Source organism: Hylobates moloch, unplaced genomic scaffold (genome assembly GCF_009828535.3).
Source record: "Hylobates moloch isolate HMO894 unplaced genomic scaffold, HMol_V3 SCAFFOLD_1, whole genome shotgun sequence".
Taxonomy (NCBI): Eukaryota; Metazoa; Chordata; class Mammalia; order Primates; family Hylobatidae; genus Hylobates; species Hylobates moloch.
Window position 1 is genome coordinate 11,211,948 of NW_026652276.1, and position 24,659 is coordinate 11,236,606.

A 24,659-nucleotide genomic window follows, 5' to 3' on the forward strand; every position below is an offset into this window, starting at 1 on the left:
TATACATATATGTATGTATATACATGTATATAACTATGTGTATACAACGTGTGTGTGTGTGTACATATATATATATGCTAATAAACTTCTGTTTTTCTCTTGTTAATCTGTCTTTTGTTATAGGGGCCCCAGAGGATCTGGGTAGGGGAAACCTAGAAGGGTAGTGGGAAAATTATTTTTTCCTCCTTTACACATGCATATACACCAGGGTGCCCTGGCAGAATCATTTTCCAACAGAACCAAGAATTGTCAGAGGTTTTAGTGCTCAACTGAGGAATGCTTCCATCCCCTAAACCAATTATGATTCCATGAATTGAAAGTTGGAGATGCTATATAGCCACCACAGTCTTCCTGATGCCACTGGGTAAAAGGTGAGAATGATGCTATCTAGTATCCAGTATGGTAATCAGTGACAAAATTATATATAAATAACAGTAGCTTTCTGTAATAGGCAATAATCAGTAATAAAATTCAATGGGAAAAGATTACTTTCACAGCAACAACAAAAAATACAAAACTGAATAATTGGGAAGATATAATATGATCCTTTATAGAAAGACTTTATGTTATCAGTTGTAAGTTTCATTCCAAATTATTCAATAAGAGAACTTGATAAAACAATTTTATTATTAAAAATTTTTTTAATGATCCATTTATTTACAATTAAAAAAACTTTTAGGTTCAGGGGTACATGTGAAGGTTTGTTATATAGGGAAACTCTTGTCACAGGGGTTTGTTGTACAGATTACTTCATCACCAATAGGTACTTTTTCTGCTCCTCTCCCTCTTCCCATCTCCCACCCTCGAGTAGACCCTAGTGTCTGTTGCTCCCTTCATTGTGTTCGTAGTTATCATTTAGCTCCCACTTTTAAGTGAGAACATGTGGTATTTGGTTTTCTGTTCCTGCATTAGTTTGCTAAGGAAAATAGCCTCCAGCTGTATCCATGTTTCTGAGATATGATCTCATTCTTTCTTATGGCTGTATACCATTCCATGGTGTATATGTACCATATTTTCTTTATCCAATCTGTTATTCATGGGCACTTAGGTTGATTCCATATCTTTGCTATTGTGAATAGTGCTGCAATGAACATTTGCATGCATGTGTCTTTATGGTAGAATGATTTATATTCCTCTGGGTATGTACCCAGTAATGGGATTGCTTGGTGGAATGGCAGTTCTGCTTTTAGTACTTTGAGGAGTTGCCACACTGCTTTCCACAGTGGTTGAACTAATTTACACTCCCACCAACAGTGTATAAATGTTCCCTTTCTCCACAACTTTACTAGCCATTATTTTTTGACTTTTTAGTAAGAGGCATTTTGACTGGTGTGAGATGGTGTCTCATTGTACTTTTAATTTGCATTTCTCTAATGATGAGTGATATTGAGCTTTTAAAATGTGCTTGTTGGCCGCATGTATATCTTCTTTTGGAAAGTGTCTTTTCGTCTGGATGCGGTGGCTCACACCTGCAATCCCAGCACTTTGGGAGGCTGAGGTGGGTGGATCACCTGAGGTCGGGAGTTAGAGACCAGCCTGACCAAATGTGGAGAAACCCTGTCTCTACTAAAATACAAAATTAGTCGGGTGGTGCATGCCTGTAATCCCAGCCACTTGGGAGTCTGAGGCAGGAGAATTGCCTGAACCCGGGAGGCAGAGGTTGCAGTGAGCCAGGATCGCGCCATTGCACTCTGGCCTGGGCAACAAGAGAGAAACTCCAACTTAAAAAAAAAAAAGTATCTTTCACGTCCTTTGCCCACTTTTTACTGGGGTTGCTTCTTTTTCTCTTGTAAATTTGTTTAAGTTCCCTATAGAAGCTGGATATTAGAACTTTGTCAGTTGCATAGTGTGCAAATATTTTCTCCCATTTTGTAAGTTGTCTGTTTCCTCTGTTGATTGTTTCTTTTGCTGTGCAGAATCTCTTAAGTTTAATTAGATCTCATTTGTCAAATTTTGCTTTTGTTGTGATTGCTTTTGTCTTTGTTATGAAATCTTTTCTTGTTCCTATGTCCACGATGGTATTGCCTAGGTTGTCTTCCAGAGTTTTCATAGTTTTTGATTTTAAAATTTAAGTCTTTAATTGATCTTGAATTGATTTTTGTATATGGTGTAAGGAAGAGGTCTAGCTTCAATCTTCTATCCCAGTTATCCCAGCACAATTTATAGAATAGGGAGTCTTTTTCCCATTGCTTGTTTTTGTCAACTTTGTCAAAGATCAGATGGTCATAGGCGTGTGGTCTTAATTCTGTGCCTTTGTTCTGTTCCATTGGTCTATGTGCCTTTTTATTGGTACCAGTACCATACTGTTTTGGTTACTGAAGCCCTGTAATATAGTTTGAAGTTGGGTAACTTGATGCCTTCAGCTTTGTTCTTTTTGCTTAGGATTGCCTTGGCTATTTGGGCTCTTTTTTGGTTCTGTATGAATTTTAAAATAGTTTTATCTAGTTCTGTGAAGAATGTCATTGGTGGTTTGATAGGAATAACATTGAACCTGTAAACTACTTTGGGCAGTATGGTCATTTTAATGATATTGACTCTTTCTACCCATGAGCATGTGATGTTTTTCCATTTGTTTGTGTCATCTCTGATTTCTTTGAGCAGTGTTTTGTAATTCTCATTGTAGAAATCTCTCATCTCCCTGATTAGCTGTATTCCTAGGTATTTTATTCTTTTTGTGGCAATTGTGAATGGGATTACCTTCCCGATTTGGCTCTTGGCTTGGCTATTGTTGGTGTATAGGAATGCTAGTAATTTTCGTATACTGATTTTGTATTCTGAAACTTCTCTGAAATTGTTTATCAGCAGAAGGAGCTTTTGGGCTGAGACTATGGGGTTTTCTAGATGTAGAATCAATGTTGTCTGCAAACAGGGATAGTTTGACTTCCTCTTTGCCTATTTAGATGCCCTTTATTTTTTTCTGCTTCCTGACTGCTCTGACTAGGACTTCCAATACTTTGTTGAATAGGAGTGGTGAGAGAGGGAATCCTTGTCTTGTGCTTGTTTTCAAGGGGAATGCTTCTATCTTTTGCTCATTCAGTGTAACATTGGCTGTGGGTTTGTTGTAAATGGCTTATTATTTTGGGATATGTTCCTTCAATACCCAGCTTATTGAGAATTTTTAACATGAAGGGGTGTCGAATTTTATTAAAAGCTGAAAAGACAGTTTTAAAATGGCAGTGATAAATTTTGAAGAACTGTGATGTGGAGTTTCCACAGGAGCAGTCAGAGATTAGTGGGACCACAGGCACATTGTGTAGCTAGCTGCCGGAGGATCTGAAGGGAGGAGATAAGAATGGCTAAATGAACATTATAATGTTCTTGCTTGTTTCCTGAATTGCAAAAATGTTTCTGAAATTCTTCTCAAAGATGTCCTGTACTTGAATTCCCAGTCTGATGAATTTATCTTCCTAAAAAAGCAAAGAAAAAAACAATATAGCAACAATTATGCAATGAGCTGAGACACCCAGTGTTGCAGATAATCCAGGGCCTCATTTTAGGTTATCCCAAATGTTAAGTGAGAATTAATCTAGTTAAGAGTTGCTTATGTTCCTTGATAATTTAATTATTTATCTTTATCTGGGAGACAAAGAAGTCGAAATAGTACTACACTGAAATCTAATTTCTGATCAAAAGCTTATGGATTAATTTAACTTTTAAAAATTCTACTTGTAGGCCAGGCGCGGTGGCTCACACTTGTAATCCCAGCACTTTGGGAGGCCGAGGTGGGGGGATCACGAGGTCAGGCGATCGAGACCACGGTGAAACCCTGTCTCTACTAAAAATACAAAAAATTAGCTGGGCGTGGTGGCGGGCGCCTGTAGTCCCAGCCACTTGGAGAGGCTGAGGCAGGAGAATGGCATGAACCCGGCAGGCGGAGCTTGCAGTGAGCCGAGATTGTGCCACTGCACTCCAGCCTGGGTGACAGAGCAAGACTTGGTCTCAAAAAAAAAAAAAAAAAAAAATTCTACTTGTGTGATTTTTATGTACAGCATTTTTTGAGTAACCTTATGATAGTACAGAAATGTTTAAGGCCATTTAATAATGTCTTCCTTTTCCCTTCACTCTCACCCCTTGACATAATCCTTGTTAATTTCTGAAATAGTGCCAGGAAATTCAGATGTAAAGAAATTCAATATTTTGACATTTGAGACCTTTGATTTGGTATCTTCCTCTAGAGAAGAGAAACACTTTAAATGCCTTTAAAGTGCACTTCTATTTCGAGTAGAAACAAATGAATCTGCAGCCTACTGTTCTCTATGGGTGAAAACAAACCATCTAGAAATGAGTCAACTCTGAGGTTATAGCACCATGTTTGCAATGGCACCTTCCAGTTTGTTGTTATTTTCTTCACATGCACCACAGGGCTTTTAGGATACTTCCAGGATTTGTACTTGTATGGGCTTGTCGTATGATAAGGGTGACTGTAACATTTACCTGACCTGAAAAGATGAGAGGGAAAGTGACTTTAAAGTGACGTAATTGAAAGAGAAAAGGAAGCAGGGAGAGCCACTCACCCTGTAAAATTCCTTGTGGTTATGAAAGATGAGACGCATGTCCTGCACAAACCCTTCTACTCGGGAGTACACCTGCTCATTCAGCCTTCTCTTGACTTTGTTTAACCACATGGGCTTCTGTGGGCCCTGAGACCCCTCTCTGTTCTGTTGATAAAAAGACCAAAGTGAGGCTATCAGCCCAGTGCCATAGACTCCCACTATTATGGAATAAAGGTTTGCGGGGTCCCACAATCCATAGGTCAAAATCCCAACTCCCCTGTGAAGGTACTAGGAGGTGAGGCCTTTGGGAGGTCATAAGGTAAGAAGGATGGAGTCCTCATGAACAGGATTAGGGCTCTTATAAAAGAGACTCCGGAGAGTTCTCTCCTTCTCTTTCTGCCACTCAAGAACACAGGGAGCAACCCTGTGTTGTCTCTGCAACCTGGAAGAGAGCCCTCTCCAGAACCGGACCCTGCTGACACCCTGATCTTGGACATGCAGCCTCCAGGACTGTGAGAAAAACATTTCTGCTGTTTAAGCCACCTAATCTATGATAAATTTCTGTAGTAGCCTGAACTAAAAACTCATCAACAAGGCAAGTAGAATGGCACCTTGTACCATGGGATTCAGATCACAGATTTGACAAATGACAGTACAAGCATTTTTTTTGGCTGTTACTTACATAATATGGTTCCTTGGCGAAAAAGAGGCTTTTTGAATCAGAATAGACCTTCAAGAGGAGGAACTCACATTTCTGCAAAAGATGGAGGACGTTTCAAGTTAAATGCAATTTAGAGAGAAAGAGCTCATATGCATGCCCAAAGAGAACACATGACTCCCAAACCTGTGGACTCTTTGAAACAAACATGGCATGCGGAGTTTCTTTGGACCAGGATTTTTCTTTGGAATATGAATTGTAGCGTTAGGTCATGGAGCAAAGCACACCACAGGCCAGCAGTTTGCTTTTGGGCTCCATTCCTTGAGCGCTTTGTAAGACTGTGCTTCTCCTGCCCAGGTGAACAGAAAGGAAGAAGCTTCAGGTTCACATTTTTACTCACCAACTGCTCCTCGGGCAGCATCTGCCTCATCAGGACTTCAGATTCCTGATGACCTGATTGGCTTTCTGGGCATCTTTCCTGAATAGTCTTTATCCTGCAGAAGATGCAACTCCACGGGTTCCTGAGAGATGGGGCATAAAGTGAGCAATGGCAGGTTCTGTGAATCAGCCGCCATTCCTACAGTTGTTCAAGTCCTCTGCTCAAGAATGCCTAGTGGTTTCCACCTTGTATCCAACTTCTCTCTTGGAGGCCTCTGCACTAGAGCCCCATTTGGACTCAGTAGCCAAAGGCATGCCCTCCCACCAATAGCGATAGCAGGGGTGATCATCTGTTGGGTGAAGTGCCCTATGAGTGATGGAATCTCATTTACCTCAAAACTTAGGGTTTCCATCTGAGCCACTGGGAACTTGATAATGAGCACTGTTTGCTACAGTTACTGGAAATGAGTACCTTAAGCACAAAGTGTTGGGCCTCTATGAGTCAGTCAGATCATAGAAAAATCAGAAAACAAGTTCTTGTTTCTCAACTTTGCTGAGTAAGCACAGAGCACAGGCTATAGGCATCCTCTCCCTTGGCCCTGCCATATCTTATACCTAGAATCTGTGCTGCAGAAACTTCTTGAAAAGGAAATCTCCAGATAGGTGTCAGATATCTTCCATTTGTTCCTAGATTCATTCTCCAACCTTCTCTACTAGGCTGTCTGTGCTAGGAGGCTCTTGATTATCAGGCAAGCGCAATGACCCATCCTAGCGATGCCAGCATCCCCTTGGCCATGTAGTGCTTGCTCAAGGAGCCTGTTACAAAGTGCTCCTTTGAGAGCACTTTGCATCTCTGGTGCAGAGATAGGGGCTATACATGGGCTTAACCAAAAAGCTTATTTTTCTTCTGCCTCTGCAGATTGACCAACTGGTCAAAAGCAGAGGTTTATGCTGATCCCCTGAGATGACACCCTGGGAGCAGGTGAGTCACATTAGCCTCCTCCATTATGGAAGGGCAATGCTCTGCCCTCATAGAGTCAGACACATTCCTGGTAGAGATCATCCTCTCAGCCTTAACAATTCTGTCCACACACCACTCACAGAGCAACTTATCAATCTCCATGGTATCCTGCACACCATCACCTCTGTCTAAAGGCACATTTTTTAGCAAAGGAAGTGAGCAAGGGACTCACACTTGGAGAATTCACAGGTCTCGACATGTGACCTGTGACCCAAGGTCAGTTGGCTTGATAGACTGCCGCAGCACTGACTTTACCAGCTGTGTGATGGTCCCACAGCAGGTGGCATATGCTTTAAACCAGCAGGCAGTGTATGATGGCATCACCCCATCAGACAGCATGGGTCTGGGAGCCAAGTAGAGGAGGTAGAAGTTGACACCTCTTACTATTGCACTCAATAACCACTTGTAGAGTTTTTGCTTCCCATTAATCTGCTGCTGCCAGCACTGTTCAACAGCTCTGGATAATACTTGTGGATCCTGATACTAAGGAGCCTGCTCCTTATGCATCAAGAAACACATAACCAGGTACAGAAACTCTGCAGAGTACTCACGAGTGGCAGGAGGAGCTGTATCACAAGAAGGAAGGGCTCAGGGAAGGGGACACGTCTTACTCACTTGTTAGCTTCCACAGGTGGGATGTGGCAGTGCTCATGAAAGGATCTTGGACAAGTGTCGCAGCAGAACAGCTGTCCCCATTTGTTGCACACCTCACATATATTTGAGTTTTCTGGCTAGAAGGGGAGACGTAGACATCATTGGGATCAGTGAGACCCTTGGACCCTAGAATATGTGACCTTTTTATGTATCAAGGGCACACTTGTAAATTTCTCTCCTCAAAATATTAAGGATTGCTGAGTGGAGATCTCAGAAGACATTTTGGTCTGCGGCAAAGTTCAGTAGATAGTGGCTGTGTGTCAGGCCAGAAAAGTTTTCTTTATGAAACCAGAGATTCTGACATGATGACTAGTGACAAAAATAGGATGAATTAGAGATGATTTGAGCAATTTATTAAACAGCTGGGAAAACCTGGCCCAGAAATAGTGTCTTTTCTGGCTGTCTACATTATATCCTTTAAACTGACTTGTCAAAGGGTGATTTACTGAGAATTTAATATGATGGAATAAACTTCTGAGATATCACTGCAACCTACACTCTTGCCATATCAAGAATGAGTTGAAGAAAGGGCCTGGGGAGGAGTTCCTGGATGTCAGTTCTTTTCCTGGAGGGCTCTGGGCCTGCAGCAGTACCTCTGGTATGGAAAAACTGTGGGCAAGATGACCAGGTGGGCACCAGGGAGTACAGGGCTTTTTGCTTTTTGCTCTGGGAACCTGGAGGAAGAGTCTCCATGACTTAGTCAACTTGGCATGTAAGGTGTTGTAATTTCTCTTCATCTACAAAGTCACTATACAAAGAAGAGACTAAAGTCACATATATAAAAAAAATTCTAGGCTGCAAGATATATCTTGCCCATGTGTTCCCTTTCAATGGCAGAACTTGAGTGGCCTATTAGGAGCCGTTTCTTGGGCACATCTCCATGGGGGGGTGCCTGAGCTTGCCCTGGAGTGGGGCCATGAAACTGTTTTTCCTTTTTGTTGTAACAGATGAGACTCATCGATGCTGACCACTATATTTAGGCTGCTGGGTCAAGGTTTCTGATCCATCATCCTATAAAGTACACTGCACGTGGGCCCCAAGAAAGAATAAATACCACAGGCAAATCCTATGTTTGAAGTTCCATTGTCTAGAAAGCCTGCAAACTTGATGTATGTCTCTTTAACCTTTTTAGTAAGAATTTTTTTCTTTTGTTTAGAAGTGGTTCTCAACTTGCTGTACAGTAGAATCCCCTGGGAGCATTAAAAAGAATCTCTGGAGCCCCATTACCAGAGATTTTGATTCAGTTAGCCTGGGTTGGGGTATAGGCATCAGTAAGTCTTAAATGTTGTCCAGATGGTTCTAATGTGCAGTCAATAGTTGAGAACTCTGGCCTCTAATGCAGTGGTCTCTGGACCGGCAGCAGCAGCAGCACCTGGAACTTGTTAGAAATGTACAACCTTGGGCTCTGCCTCTCACTCACTGAATCAGAAGCCCAGGGGTAGCTCCCAGCCAGCTGTGGTCTATGAAGTCCTTCAGGTGGTTCTGATGGACCCTACACAATTGTGGCAATTGTGATTGAACTGTATTGCACTACAGTGACTCACATCTTTGCTTGTGCTAGAAAAACACAAAACACCAGAGGAGCTTTGGAAACACCAATTCTCAGGCAGCACCTCAGACCAATAACATCAGAATCTTTGTTGGGGGTGGGGGGATCCCCAGGTGATTACAATGTGCAGCCAAGGTTGAAAACCCACATTACAAAGTGGTTTCTCCGGAGTAAGGGCGGGGAGGTCATAACTAGAGTCATTAACAGCCTACAAGTTTGTCTAGGAAAATTTTTGAAAAGGGGTGAGTACTTCCTTGCTGGAAGAGTTGCCTTTTCCTCTTCACAGAGTGCTTGGCTGTGGGCTGTAAGAAATGGCCCTATGGGTCTCCCTTAGTCATCAGACAAGTTATGCAGACCCTAGAGGTGAGAGCTGTTTGACTATTGAAGGGTCTCACCTCCAGCAAAGAAACGGAAACAGTGTGGATTGATCTAGATCTTGCTAGGGAAGTGCATTGGCTAAGAAAATAGAGGGCATGGCAACCTCTTTTCTATCCCCTCTCAATTAGTGTCCTGTACCAGTCCAGCTGCATGGCATTTTTGTTTTGAGACAGGGTCTCACTCTGTCACCTAGGCTGGAGTCCAATGGTGCGATCACAGCTCACTGCAGCCTCAACCTCCTAGACTCAAGTGATCCTCCCACCTCAGCCCCTGGAGTAGCTGGGACTACAGTTGTGTCCCACCATGCCTGGCTAATTTTTGGTATTTTTTGTGGAGGTGGGGTTTTGCCATGTTGCCCAGGCTGGTCTCAAACTCCTGGGTTCAAGTGATCCTCTTGCCTCCGCCTCCCAAAGTGCTAGGATTACAGGCATGAGTCACTGTGCCTAGCTTACATGGCATTCTTACAGTGGAAGGTGCTCCTTGCAGTTGTGCAAAAGGCTGACCCTGCCTAAAATGCTCATCTCATTGCAATGAAAAGAATCAAAATGTGACTTTGTTTAGACAGGGAAGTCACCCATGATTTTGTTATTGAAATACCAGGGGTTCAGTTTAGGTCTTGCTGCTTGCCACACAGAAAGCCAATCACTGAGACAATGAGTATTGCCACAGAAGAAGGCTTTAGTCAGGTGCTGCAGCCAAGGGGTTGAGAGATCAGTCTGAAATCTGTCTCCCTGACTCACTAAAGTTAGGGGTTTATATAGCAGAAATGTATCTACATGCAGGGAAGCAGGAATTAGGGAGTGGTAAGGAGGAGGAGTCGGTTAACAGGAAGGAGATTATTGGTTAGGCAGTCATAAGGGGTGAGGAGTTTGGCATCTCATTGTCCAAATACAGTGATCTGAGTTTCAGTCCCTTGATGTTATGTGGGAGGTCTGACGGTTGGTTTCCTGAGAAAGAACTCAGGTAAGACAAATGTAACTCTCTCAAGTTTTAAGACAGAGAGGGTCAATTTGTATGTTTATTCAAAATAAACTGTAAAAATCAGATTTATGGGACAATTGGGTTCATTTTAGTGCCCGCTTTCTGTTTATCAATTCCTCAATCATGGGGAACTGGTCATCAATCTTTCTGGCTGTTTCATGCTGATGAGGAGTGTCGTGGGCAACTCCATACCATGGGTGGCCCACATAGCCACCCAAAAATCAAAAGTTAAATGAATACTATAGGTTTCTTCTGAAACACACTCTTTTTCTCTCCAGTCTCCCACTTCCACTAAAGACAAATCACAGCAGGACCAACCTACCTGCCAAATAAGCTTCAGTCCCATATACTTGGCTTATTTACCCACACAAAGTGCAGCAAGAACCATTGTCCATATAGGCTATCTTAAACTGGCTTTGCTGGAACCTCTCACAAGGCCATTTCAGTCAAAGCCCTGGGAAAATGACCAGTTCCTCCAACTGTGTCTCGTTATAAAAGAAAACATATTCTTTTTTTTTTTGAGATGGAGTCTTGCTCTGTCACCCAGGCCGGAGTGCAGTGGCATGATCTCAGCTCACTGCAACCTCCACCTCCCAGGTTCAAGTGATTCTCCTGCCTCAGCCTCCTGAGTAGCTGGGACTACAGGCATGCACCACCACTCCTGGCTAATTTTTGTATTTTTAGTAGAGACAGGGTTTCACCATGTTGGCAGGCTGGTCTCAAACCCCTGACCTCAAGTGATCCACCTCCCTTGGCCTCCCAAAGTGCTAGGGTTACAGGCATGAGCCAACACACCTAGCAGAAAACAGATTCTTATTAAACATACGCAAACACCTTGCCATGAATTAATAATATTCACAAATAGCTTATGAATTCTGGAGAAATTAGGCAGAGAGAGAGAGAGAGAAATATGCCTCAAATTTAGTTTACAAGAGTAACGCTCCTCTCAATTGTTAAAGGCAGCAATGTTTCAAACAAAAAAAATCCATAAGAAATTATTTCTGGCCTCCATTTGTTCAGTGTAGGCAGCTAACTCCTGCTCTGCTTCATATTAGGTTAGTAAACTTTATGAACGTATCAGTTTTTCAGTTAGTTTCTTGGATGTTTTCTCTCTCTAATCTAATGGAACAACCTCCAAAGTCAACAGAAACCTGCATTCAAGAGTCCTTTTCATGAACTCCCCCAAAGAAGCAAACCATGGACCGTAGCTGATTATAAGTTACTTGTTTTTTTTTTGTTTTTGAGATGGAGTCTCGCTCTGTCGCCTAGGCTAGAGTGCAGTGGCATGATCTCGGCTCACTGCAACCTCTGCCTCCCAGGTTCAAGGAATTCTCCTGCCTCAGCCTCCCGAGTAGCTGGGACTACAGGCGCCTGCCACCATGCCCAGCTAATTTTTTTTATTTTTAGTAGAGACGGGGTTTCACCATCTTGGCCAGGCTGGTCTCGAACTGCTGACCTTGTGATCCACCCGTCTCGGCCTCCCAAAGTGCTGGGATTACAGGCGTAAGCCACTGCGCCCAGCTGATTATAAGTTACTTTTTGAGAAGAATCAATGCAAAGTAACAATAGTGGATGTCAAAAGTCTTAAGCAAGCCATAGTTAAAGACACAGTTGATGAGGAAATTTGGTTATTTCTGTGACATATAACAATTCAACATAATAAGCATAATTATTACTGATGGCATATATTAAAACATGTAAGAATCATACAATCCTGGAACACATATTAACAACACATCTATATAAATATAACCCAAAAGAAGTTAAACACCACCTCAGATGTGACAACGCTTTCTGCATAATTCTAATGTAACAAATAAGTCAATAAGTCTAATGCGTCTCTCTTAAACTTCAGGGAACCTAATATGCAAATAAGTTAGTTTGAGGTCAAAAAGGCTGAATATAGAACTTGAAATTTTTACCCTTGGAAAGTCTGTCAAATGTCGAAGTTTTAAGACATTTGATATTACAAAATAGGATCACAGGTCCCTGTAAAGTAGTCATTGATTTAGCTAAGAAGATGAAACAAAACATTCACCTTTTTTTTTTTTTTTTTTTTTTTTTTGAGACGGAGTCTCGCTCTGTCGCCCAGGCTGGAGTGCAGGGGCGCAATCTCAGCTCACTGCAAGCTCCGCCTCCCGGGTTCACGCCATTCACCTGCCTCAGCCTCCCGAGTAGCTGGGACTACAGGCACCCGCCACCATGCCTGGCTAATTTTTTGTATTTCAGTGGAGACGGGGTTTCACCGTGTTAGCCAGGATGGTCTCAATCTCCTGACCTCGTGATCCACCCACCTCAGCCTCCCAAAGTGCTGGGATTACAGGCGTGAGCCACCGTGCCCGGCTAACATTTATCCTTTTCTAGAGGGTAGACTCAGTTTCCCAACAATGAAACCTAATAAGACAGCATGAGGCCACCTAAATGTCTTTCTTTCCTCCTTTTTATCCACCCTGTAGTTATTCAAAAGATAAATAAAAATCTTTCATTAGCTCTCACGTGAAAATTTTGTTCAAAAGAGAAAACCAAATTTCACCTTTGTATGGTGTATTATTAATATTAAAAGTAATTTTTAAAACCTTATAAACAATTTTAATTTTAATCAGTTTGATCATAAGATCTCCATAAACCTTTTACGATTTTCTATTAAAGAGCAGATTAATGCTCCAAGAAAATGTGGTTATTCTGACACATGGGCCTAGACACTGGCTTTGTATCAGTGTGCTTTTGATATTAATATTTAATTTATAGAAAACCTTCAAATCTCACATGTCCACATCTTCCATGACAGTCCCTTGGCCTAGACAGATTGACTAGTTTTAATTTCTGGCCCAGCGTCTCATGAAAGCAGTTCATTTTGACTGTCATTTTCTCCCAGGTCTGAAGATGAGGCTTAAACTAGGGTAATGTTCAAGATTTAGCAGAAGTAGGTGCCTTTTTTAGACCCAGAAGTCAAAGCCCTGTAACTTAACAGCACAAGGATTGGTTAAGAGGACATTTATGCTGCAGAAAGTCCTATCATTTTCTGTGACATGTCACAAACACTGTGATTTAGTGTCCGGTAGTTATTACTTCCTATAGCACTTCAAACCATTGTATTAAAGTATTTAGGTTACTCCTCGCATATATCTAATTGCTAGCATTCTGGTGACAGAACTGTGACTAAAAGCGTAAAAAATGGGATAGGTCCTATTTTAAACTTATCAAAATAAGACAATTAACTTTTCTCTCCATCATTAAAAAATGGTAAATGTAAATATCAGTTTTGGAAATTTAGCATGAGGATAATAATCTCCTTTCATTTAGGTACTACGCAACAAAACAGGGACAAAGTGAGATTAAGCACACACACAGTAATTTCTTTTTAGCTATTTTAAAAGAGCATCAGGGCCGGGCACGGTGGCTTACGCCTGTAATCCCAGCACTTTGGGAGGCCAAGGAAGGTGGATCACATAAGGTTAGGCGTTCGACACCAGCCTGGCCAACATGATGAAACCTCGTCTCTACTAAAAATACAAAAATTAGCTAGGCATGGTGGTGGGCGCCTGTAATTCCAGCTACTGGGGAGACTAAGGCAGGAGAGTTACTTGAACCCAGGAGGCAGAGGTTGCAGTAAGCCAAGATCACGCCACTGCACTCCAGCCTGGGTGAAAGAGCGAGACTCCGTCTCAAAAAAAAAAATAAATAAATAAAAATAAAAATAAAAGAGCACTAGCACACATTTCCATGACTGGTAATACAGTACTGACAACTAATTAGGTAACTTTCTAATCAGTTACAGTACTGACAACTGATTAGGTAACTTTCACCACTAGACTCTTCAAACCAGTGAAACACTTGTGGATATTTTGTTTTCAAGTACACACATGAAAGACTCAACAGTGACAGAAGGTTTGGGATCAAAACTCACTAGTCTCACATCTTTTTTTTTATTACTACTTAATCCAAGTGAATGTCACTTAATTTTAATAATGGTAAAGACAACTAAAGTAACTTAAGAGAAATCCCAATTAGTATAATTTCCTTAAGGATAGGCCAATATTTTCTGAACATTAAAACTTTGTACCTATATCACAATTTTTCCTCATTAAAGGACAAGATCTGAAACTAACTGAAATTATTGATTGAATTAAATTACCTTGGAAAAAAACACCATTTAAACATTTCTATTCTCACCTACTTTTCAAATAACAAAATACAAAAGTGCTATTACTTTTCAGAACTTGTATGTCTTTTATTTATTTAGTTTTTGCTAGGAACCTTAAAGCTCTTACAGCCCTCTAGATCGTTAGAAATAAGCAAAACCATCAAATTTTAAATGGTTGGTGTCCTCTATTAATTTTTGCAGGCTTGACAGAGGTAGATTAGGAAGTTTAGATAGAGAAAATAATGAATTGTTGGAAATGCATAGGCAACAAAATGACTATTCATAGAACCAAATAAAAGCCTTCCATTAGAAACTAAAAAACATAAATTTATATATGTATATATAAGTAAAATCCAAAGGATAACAAACAGCAAATACATGAAAATTAGAAGCTAAAACAAATAAATAGGAAACCAACCTCCAATTTTTCTTCTACTCAGTTTACCTTAGAGGCTATAGTATTATTCAGAGCCTAAAAACATATGATGAATATTTTGTTCCTGATACACAATTAAATGTCCTTAGGTCCACCACACCCACTATATGTTTTGTACAATTAAGAAACTCACTTTAGATATGTAACTAGTAAGTACTTTAGTGCTAGTACTATCTATGCACAACAGCAGAATGTGAAGCAATGCAAGCATGTATGTGAAATTCGGCTCCACACTACATCTGGCTTCATGCTTAATTATATTAAAAAAAAGAACTGCCAAACTGCCAATGTACTTCTTTTTTTTAATTAATTAATTTATTTTTATTTTTTCTTTTTTAAAATATACTTTAAGTTCTAGGGTACATGTGCACAATGTGCAGGTTTGTTACATAGGTATACATGTGCCATGTTGGTTTTAGCATTTCTCCTAATGCTATCCCTCCCCCTCAACCCCCCAACAGGTCTCGGTGTGTGATGTTCCCCACCCTGTGTCCATGTGTTCTCATTGTTCAACTCCCACCTATGAGTGAGAACATGCGGTGTTTGGTTTTCTGTCCTTGTGATAGTTTGCTTAGAATGATGGTTTCCAGCTTCATCCATGTCCCTGCAAAGGACATGAACTCATCCTTTTTTATGGCTGCATAGTATTCCATGGTGTATATGTGCCACATTTTCTTAATCCAGTCTATCATTGATGGACATTTGGGTTGGTTCCAAGTCTTTGCTATTGTGAATAGTGCTGCAATAAACATATGTATGCATGTGTCTTTATAGTAGCATGATTTATAATCCTTTGGGTATATACCCAGTAATGGGATTGCTGGGTCAAATAGTATTTCTAGCTCTAGATCCTTGAGGAATTGCCACACTGTCTTCCACAATGGTTGAATTAATTTAAACTCCCGCCAACAGTGTAAAAGGGTTCCTATTTCTCCACATCCTCTCCAGCATCTGTTGTTTCCCGACTTTTTAATGATGGCCATTCTAACTGGTGCGAGATGGTATCTCATTGTGGTTTTCATTTGCATTTTTCTGATGACCAGTGGTGATGAGCATTTTTTCATATGTTTGTTGGCTGCATAAATGTCTTCTTTTGAAAAGTGTCTGTTCATATCCTTTGCCCACTTTTTGATGGGGTTGTTTTTTTCTTGTAAATTTAAGTTCATTGTAGATTCTTGATATTAGCCCTTTGTCAGATGGGTAGATTGCAAGGATATTCTCCCATTCTGTAGGTTGCTTGTTCACTCTGATGGTGGTTTCTTTTGCTGTGCAGAAGCTCTTTAGTTTAATTAGATCCCATTTGTCTATTTTGGCTTTTGTTGCAATTGCTTTTGGTGTTTTAGTCATGAGGTCTTTGCCCATGCCTATATCCTGAATGGTATTGGCTAGGTTTTCTTCTAGGGTTTTTATGGTGTTAGGTCTAACATTTAAGTCTTTAATCTGTGTTGAGTTAATTTTTGTATAAGGTGTAAGGAAGGGATCCAGTTTCAGCTTTCTACATATGGCTAGCCAGTTTTCCCAGCATGATTTATTAAACAGGAAATCCTTTCCCCATTTCTTGTTTTTGTCAGGTTTGTCAAGGATCAGATAGTTGTAGATGTGTGATGTTATTTCTGAGGCCTCTGTTCTGTTCCATTGGTCTATATATCTGTTTTGGTACCAGTACCATGCTGTTTTGGTTACTGTAGTCTTGTATTATAGTTTGAAGTCAGGTAGCATGATGCCTCTAGTTTTGTTCTTTTTGCTTAGGATTGTTGTGGCTATGTGGGTTCTCTTTTGGTTCCATATGAACTTTAAAGTAGTTTTTTCCAATGCTGTGAAGAAAGTCAGTGGTAGCTTGATGGGGACAGCATTGAATCTATAAATTACCTTGGGCAGTATGGGCATTTTCATGATATTGATTCTTCCTATCCATGAGCATGGAATGTTCTTCCATTTGTTTGGGTCCTCTTTTATTTTGTTGAGCAGTGGTTTGTAGTTCTCCTTGAAGAGATCCTTCACATCCCTTGCAAGTTGATTCCTAGATATTTTATTCTCTTTGTAGTAATTGTGAATGGGAGTTCACTCATGATTTGGCTCTCTGTTGGTCTGTTATTGGTGTTTAGGAATACTTGTGATTTTTGCACATTGATTTTGTATCCTGAGACTTTGCTGAAGTTGCTTATCAGCTTAAGGAGATTTTGGGCTGAGACGATGGGATTTTCTAAATATACAATCATGTCATCTGCAAACAGAGACAATTTGACTTCCTCTTTTCCTAAATGAATGCCGTTTATTTCTTTCTCTTGCCTGACTGCCCTAGCCAGAACTTCCAACACTATGTTGAATAGGAGTGGTGAGAGAGGGCATCCTTGTCTTGTGCCGGTTTTCAAAGGGAATGCTTCCAGTTTTTGCCCATTCAGCATGATATTGGCTGTGGGTTTGTCATAAATAGCTCTTATTATTTTGAGATACATTCCATCAATACCTAGTTTATTGAGAGAGTTTTTAGCATGAAAGGCTGTTGAATTTTGTCAAAGGCCTTTTCTGCATTTATTGAGATAATCATGTGGTTTTGTCATTGGTTCTGTTTATGTGATGGGTTACGTTTACTGATTTGCATATGTTGAACCAGGCTTGAATCCCAGGGATGAAGGTGACTTGATCATGGTGGATAAGCTTTTTGATGTGTTGCTGGATTTGGTTTACCAGTATTTTATTGAGGAGTTTTGCATTGATGTTCTCAGGGATATTGGCTTAAAATTCTCTTTTTTTGTTGTGTCTCTACCAGCCTTTGGTATCAGGATGATGCTGGCCTCATAAAATAAGTTAGGGAGGATTCCCTCTTTCTCTATTGATTGAAATAGTTTCGGAAGGAATGGTACCAGCTCCTCTTTGTACCTCTGGTAGAATTTGGCTGTGAATCTGTCTAGTCCTGGACTTTTTTTGGTTGGTAGGCTGTTAATTATTGCCTCAATTTCAGAACCTGTTATTGGTCTATTCAGAGATTCAACTTTTTCCTGGTTTAGTCTTTGGAGGGTGTATGTGTCCAGAAATTTATCCATTTCTTCTAGATATTCTGGTTTATTTGCATAGAGGCATTTATAGTATTCTCTGATGGTAGTTTGTATTTCTGTGGGATCTGTGGTGATATCCCCTTTATCAGTTTTTCTTGCATCTATTTGATTCTTCTCCCTTTTCTTCTTTAGTAGTCTTGCTAGTGGTCTATCTATTTTGTTGATCTTTTCAAAAAACAAGTTCTGGATTCATTGATTTTTTGATGGGTTTTTTGTGTCTCTATCTCCTTCAGTTCTGCTCTGATCTTAGTTATTTCTTGCTTTCTGCTAGCTTTTGAATTTGTTTGCTCTTGCTTCTCTAGTTCTTTTAATTGTGATGTTAGGGTGTTCATTGTAGATCTCTCCTGCTTTCTCTTGTGGGTATTTAGGTCTACAAATTTCCCTCTACACACTGCTTTAAATGTGTCCCAGAGATTCTGGTACATTGTGTCTTTGTTCTCATTGGGTTCAAAGAACATGTTTATTTCTGCCTTCATTTCGTTATTTACCCAGTAGTCATTCAAGAGCAGGTTGTTCAGTTTCCATGTAGTTGTGCAGTTTTGAGTAGTTTATTAATCCTGAGTTCTAATTTAATTGCACTGTGGTCTGAGAGACAGTTTATTGTGATTTCTGTTCTTTTACATTTGCTGAGGAGCGTTTTACTACAAATTATGTGGTCATTTTTAGAATAAGTGTGATGTGGTGCTGAGAAGAATGTATATTCTGTTGATTTGAGGTGTAGAGTTCTGTAGATGTCTATTATGTCTGCTTGGTCCAGAGCTGAGTTCAAGTCCTGGATATCCTTGTTAACCTTCTGTCTCATTGATTTGTCTAATATTGACAGTGGGGTGTTAAAGTCTCCCATTATTATTGTGTGGGAGTCTCAGTCTCTTTGTAGGTCTCTAAGGACTTGCTTTATGAATCTGGGTGCTCCTGTATTGGGTGCATACATTTAGGATAGCTAGCTCTTCTTGTTGAATTGATTCCTTTACCATTATATAATGGCCTTCTTTGTCTCTTTTGATCTTTGTTGGTTTAAAGTCTGTTTTATCAGAGACTAGGATTGCAACCCCTGCTTTATTTTGTTTTCCATTTGCTTGGTAGATCGTCCTCCATCCCTTTATTTTGAGCCTATGTGTGTCTTTGCATGTGAGATGGGTCTCCTGAATACAGCACACTGATGGGTCTTGACTCTTTATCCAATTTGCCAGTCTATGTCTTTCAACTGGGGCATTTAGCCCATTCACATTTGAGGTTAATATTGTTATGTTTGAGTTTGATCCTGTCATTATGATGTTAGCTGGTTATTTTGCCTGTTAATTGATGGAGTTTCTTCATAGCATCGATGGTCTTTACCATTTGGCATGTTTTTGCAGTGGCTGGTACTGGTTGTTCCTTTCCATGTTTAATGCTTCCTTCAGGAGCTCTTGTAAGGCTGGCCTGGTGGTGACAAAATCTTTCAGCGTTTGCTTGTCTCTAAAGGACTTTATTTCTCCTTCACTTATGAAGCTTAGTTTGGCTGGATATGAGGTTCTGGGTAGAAAATTCTTTTCTTTATGAGTGTTGAATATTGGCTGCCACTCTCTTCTGGCTTGTAGGGTTTCTGCTGAGAGCTCTGCTGTTAGTCTGATGGGCTTCCCTTTGTGGGTAAACCGACCTTTCTCTCTGACTGCCCTTAACATTTTCCTCTTCATTTCGACCTTGGTGAATCTGACATTTATGTGTCTTCTGGTTGCTCTCCTCAAGGAGTATTTTTGTGGTGTTCTCTGTATTTCCTGGATTTGAATGTTGGCCTGTCTTGCTAGGTTAGGGAAGTTCTCCTGGATAATATCCTGAAGAGTGTTTTCTAACTTGGTTCCATTCTCCCTGTCACTTTCAAGTACACTAATCAAACGTAGGTTTGGTCTTTTCACATAGTCCCATATTTCTTGGAGGCTTTGTTCGTTTCTTTTCATTCTTTTTTCTCTAATCTTGTCTTCTCACTTTATTTCATTAATTTGATCTTCAATCACTGATATCCTTTCTTCCACTTGATTGAATCGGCTATTGAAGTTTGTGCATGTGTCACGAAGTTCTCGTGCCATGGTTTTCAGCTCCATCAGGTCATTTAAGTTCTTCTCTACACTGTTTATTCTAGTTAGCTATTCATCTAACCTTTTTTCAAAGTTTTTAGCTTCCTTGTGGTGGGTTAGAACATGATCTTTTAGCTTGGAGAAGTTTGTTATTACCGACCTTCTGAAGCCTACTTCTGTGAACTTGTCAAACTCATTCTCCGTCCAGTTTTCTTCCTTTGCTGGTGAGGAGCTGCAATCCTTTGGAGAAGAGGCGCTCTGTTTTTTGGAATTTTCAGCTTTTCTGCTGTGGTTTCTCCCCATCTTTGTGGTTTTACCTACCTTTGGTCTTTGATGTTGGTGACCTACAGATGGGCTTTTGGTGTGGCTGTCCTTTTTGTTGATATTTTTGCTATTCCTTTCTGTTTGTTAGTTTTCCTTCTAACAGTCAGACCCCTCAGCTGCAGGTCTGTTGGAGTTTGCTGAAGGTCCACTCCAGACCCTGTTTGCCTGGGTATCACCACTAGAGGCTGCAAAACAGCAAATATTGCTACCTGATCCTTCCTCTGGAAGGTTCATCCCAGAGGGTCACCTGCCTGTTTGAGGTGTCTGTGAGTCCCTACTGGGAGGTGTTTCCCAGTCAGGCTACAAGGGGGTCAGGGACCAACTTAAGGAGGCAGTCTGTCCATTCTCAGAGCTTGAATGCCTTGCTGAGAGAACCACTGCTCTCTTCAGGGCTGTCAGACAGGGATGTTTAAGTCTGCAGAAGCTCTCTGCTGTCTTTTGTTCTACTATGCCCTGCCCCCATAAGTGGAATCTATAGAGGCAGTAGGCCTTGCTGAGCTGCAGTGGGCTCTGCCCAGTTCATGCTTCCCTGCCTTTTTGTTTACAGTGTGAGCTACTCAAGCCTCAGCAATGGTGGGCGCCCTTCCCCCCACCAATCTGCAGCATCACAGGTTGATCTCAGATTGATGTGCTAGCAGTGAGCAAGGCTCTGTGGGTGCAGGACCCGCCGAGGCAGGCACAGGAGGGTATCTCCTGGTCTGTCGGTTGCTAAGACTGCAGGAAAAGTGCAGTATTTGGTCAGGAGTATACCATTTCTCCAGTGTACTATTAACCAGACAGATAGTCTGTCACAGCTTCCCTTGTCTAGGAAAGTGAGATCCGCCGACCCCTTGTGCTTCCTGAGTGAGGCGACACCCAACCCCGCTTCAGCTTGCCCTCTGTGGGCTGCACCCAGAGTCCAACCAGTCCCAATGAGATGAACCAGGTACCTCTGTTGGAAATGCAGGAATCACCTGTCTTCTTCTTCAGTCTCGCTGGGAGCTGCAGACTGGAGCTCTTCCTATTCGGCCATCTTGGAGTGCCAATGTATTTCTTCACAACATTTCTTAATTTACTAATTCACCTTCATCAAGACTAAGAGCTTTAACTGTGAGCAATGTTAATTGGTCAAGTTTCTCCAATTTTCTGTCAGGTTTTAAATAATATTTTATTATCTAAACTTTTCAACTTACTGTTTTTTCTGTATGCTCATGAAGATAGACACACAGGGAAACAGGGAAAAAAATTATCTATGGCTTACACAGACCATCTATGACATGGTTCAACTTTCTGTTTTGTCCTAAATTTTCTTTTTCTTTTTTTAAAAAAATAAGTCATTTTACTTTAGGACAAAAATTTACCATACAAAATCCTTTCTCATACAAAATTATTCTCCTTTCTTTGTAACCTTCCTTACCAAAATTACATCTTGATATCCATAACTCTCTTTACATCTCTCTCCTCTACTTACTGGTTCCTTTTTACCTTGTTTCATAAATAACCTTTTCAAGCCCATAATTTGAAGTAACCTTCAGATAACCTCTGAATTAGACAAAATTATTCTTTTTCTCAATAAAAACACATCTTCTTTGGCACATTTTATATACAGAATTACATATTAACTAGAATTCTTGTCCTTAGTAATGTTAAATTTTAGCGAAAACCTAGGAAGCAAGAAATCCTGAGTTGCCTATGAGATACTAGCATTTTATAGATGAGAAACATTCTGCAATTTTTAGAAACATGTTCCCCCATATCATAACCTTTTCTTAATTGGAAATTACCAGACATCCAATGAGCATCCAAAATGACTTTAAGATTTTACATTACACAAAAACTTTATCTATAGCACTTACCCATTTATATTTTATTTTAGTAGTTTATGAGATTATTTATGCATCATTTCCTTGTTAACCATTTTATAACCTGTGAATATCAAATGTTCACCTAAGTAAGAACTTTAACTACATGGGTATTTTCACCAATAACTCAGAAGATTCAACTGTTTTGATTAAATAAACATTAAATTAGTCTTGCTTATTAAAAGAATGATCATTTTGTTTTGGCTGGGTTTATACTTTGTTTTCTTTTCTTTTTCTTTTTTTTTTTGAGATAGAATCTCACTCTTGTTGCCCAGGCTGAAGTGCAATGGTGCGATCTTTGCTAATTGCAACCTCTGGCTCCCAGGTTCAAGTCATTCTCCTGCCCCAGCCTCCTGAGTTGCTGGGATTACAGGCACCTGCCACCACACCTGGCTAATTTTCTTTTTTTCTTTTTTGTATTTTTAGTATGGACAGGGTTTCACCATGTTGGTCAGGCTGGTCTCAAAATCCTGACCTCAGGTGATCCACCTGCCTCGGCCTCTCAAAGTGCTGGGATTATAGGCATGAGCGAACACACCCGGCTGGTTTATAGTTTTATAACCTTCTGTGCCAAACTCTTGTCACTTCAAAATATCTAGCAGAGACAAATATAAAATCCAGACAGAAATATATGCTGACAATTCTAAAGACATTTATATTTTTATTTTACCAATTTTTTTTTTTTTTTTTGAGATGGAGTCTCACTCTTGTCACTCAGGCTACAGTGCAATGGCATGATCTCAGCTTACTGCAAACTCCACCTCCCAGATTTAAGCGATTCTCCTGCCTTAGCCTCCTGAGTAGCTAGGATTACAGGCATCCACCACCATGCCTAGCTAATTTTTAAATTTTTAATAGAGACAAGGTTTGTCCATGTTGGCCAGGCTGGTCTCAAACTCCTGACCTCAGGCGATCTGCCTGCCTTGGCCTCCCAAAGTGCTGGGATAACAGGTGTGAGCAACCACTTGCAGCCTATTTTACCAATAATTGTAAAGCCAGATTGTTTATTAAAGATGTTCTTAAGTCATATGAACTTGAAAAACACTTCGAACTTAATTAATGAATACTGTTTTGCTTTTATTTATTTATTTTTATTTTTTATAGAGATGGGGTTTCACCATGTTGCCCAGCCTGGTCTCAAATGTCTAAACTCAAGTGATCCACCTGCCTTGGCCTCCCGAAGTGCTGGAATTACCATGAGTGACCATGCCTGGCCAGCACTTTTTTAAAATAAGCCAATTTAGTAGGCATATCATATAACATAATAAAGGTACATACACATAAACACATCTAAACGTGTATACGCACAAAGATCCAATTGCTTTTACTTCAGAATTATAGCCATGAGATAGCAATACAAATTCACCAGTCTACAAACATGTTCACATGGCTACACTTTGCCCTGATAGGTTATCCAGTGAAGGCTGTGAACCAAAATTTTGGGTGAAGCAGTTTTCAAGGCAGTTTGATTTTTAAAGGCCAAATCTCCCCAGGCTCCAAAGAACACTGGGGCCAGCATTTTGGGAGGCTGAGGCAGGTGGATCATTTCAGGTCAGGAGTTTGAGACCAGCCTGGGCAACATGATGAAACCCTCTCTGTGCTAAAAATACAAAAATTAGCCAGGCATGCTGGTGGGTGCCTGTAATCCTAGCTACTTGGGAGGCTGAGGCAGGAGAATCACTTGAACCCAGGAAGTGGAGGTTGCAGTGAGCTGAAATGGCACCACTGCACTCCAACCTAGGCAACAGAGTGAGACTCTGTCTCAAAAAAATAAATTAATTAAAAAAATTTTTTTTAAAATAAAACACTGGGGCTGGGCGCCAGTGGCTCATGCCTGTAATCCCAGCACTTTGGGAGGCCGAGGCAGGCAGATAATGAGGTCAAGAGATTGAGACCATCCTGGCCAACACTGCGAAACCCCGTCCCTACTAAAAATACAAAAAATTAGCTGGGCATGGTGGTGTGCACCTGTAGTCCCAGCTACTCGGGAGGCTGAGGCAGGAGAATCACTTGAACTTGGGAGGCAGAGGTTGCAGTGAGCTGAGATCACACCACTCTACTCCAGCCTGGGTGACAGTGCGAGATTCTATCAAAAAAAAAAAAAAAAAGAACACTGGGGCCAAAGAACACTAAAGGAGAACATCACAACATCACATACTAACCAGGCCCAACTCTGCTTAGAATAGCAGCTTAAAAGCCTGGATACATGGAACTCCATCCCACTTTCTCATTTAACAACAAACTCCAGATTCCAAAGAATATTGGGGCTAAACAGTATTATGAAAGAATATCAGTTTCAAATTCTAATTTCCCATGACTATATTGACACACACACAATCACCAAAACACAACGATCCATCTGCTGCCACAACAAACAAGCCCCAAGACTGTCCCAACTAAAACAGTCAGAGTGTTTTCCTCTCTCCATTGGTTGGGCTTTTTCAACCTGCAAACAGAAATTCCTTTGGAATTTCCCAAATCGAGAGGAGCCAATCCCACTGTCTGGTATCTGCAATGAACACTCAGTTGCTGGAACACACACACAATTACAAACAATCCATCAAGAAAGTCCATATCAAAACAGTCAGGGTGCTTCCCTCTCTCAGTCATTTGGGTTTTTTCAACCTGCAAATGGAAATTCCTTTAAAATGTTCCCCAATAGAGAAGAGCAGGTCTTGCTGTCTGGGCCCACAAA

At 40.6% G+C, this 24,659-nt stretch overlaps 1 protein-coding gene across 6 annotated transcripts in view; it reads right to left on the minus strand.

The window, feature by feature from the left end:
* Positions 1-621: 621 nt before the first annotated feature.
* Positions 622-24,659, minus strand: part of SP100 (SP100 nuclear antigen) — a 137,028-nt gene continuing 112,990 nt past the window's right edge. For 4 of the 6 annotated variants that reach the window (XM_058437573.1, XM_058437552.1, XM_032753962.2 and 1 more), the window contains 5 exons: positions 7,166-7,281; positions 5,552-5,672; positions 5,176-5,247; positions 4,515-4,658; positions 664-3,407 (listed from right to left, as the gene is read on the minus strand). In XM_058437573.1, the coding sequence (XP_058293556.1) occupies positions 3,297-3,407; positions 4,515-4,658; positions 5,176-5,247; positions 5,552-5,672; positions 7,166-7,281 (564 nt within the window). In that variant the 3' untranslated portion in view covers positions 664-3,296. Of the gene's footprint in view, positions 3,408-4,352; positions 4,440-4,514; positions 4,659-5,175; positions 5,248-5,551; positions 5,673-7,165; positions 7,282-24,659 lie in introns of those variants that run through there. The other 2 variants (XM_032753954.2, XM_058437567.1) reach the window with 2 other exon arrangements.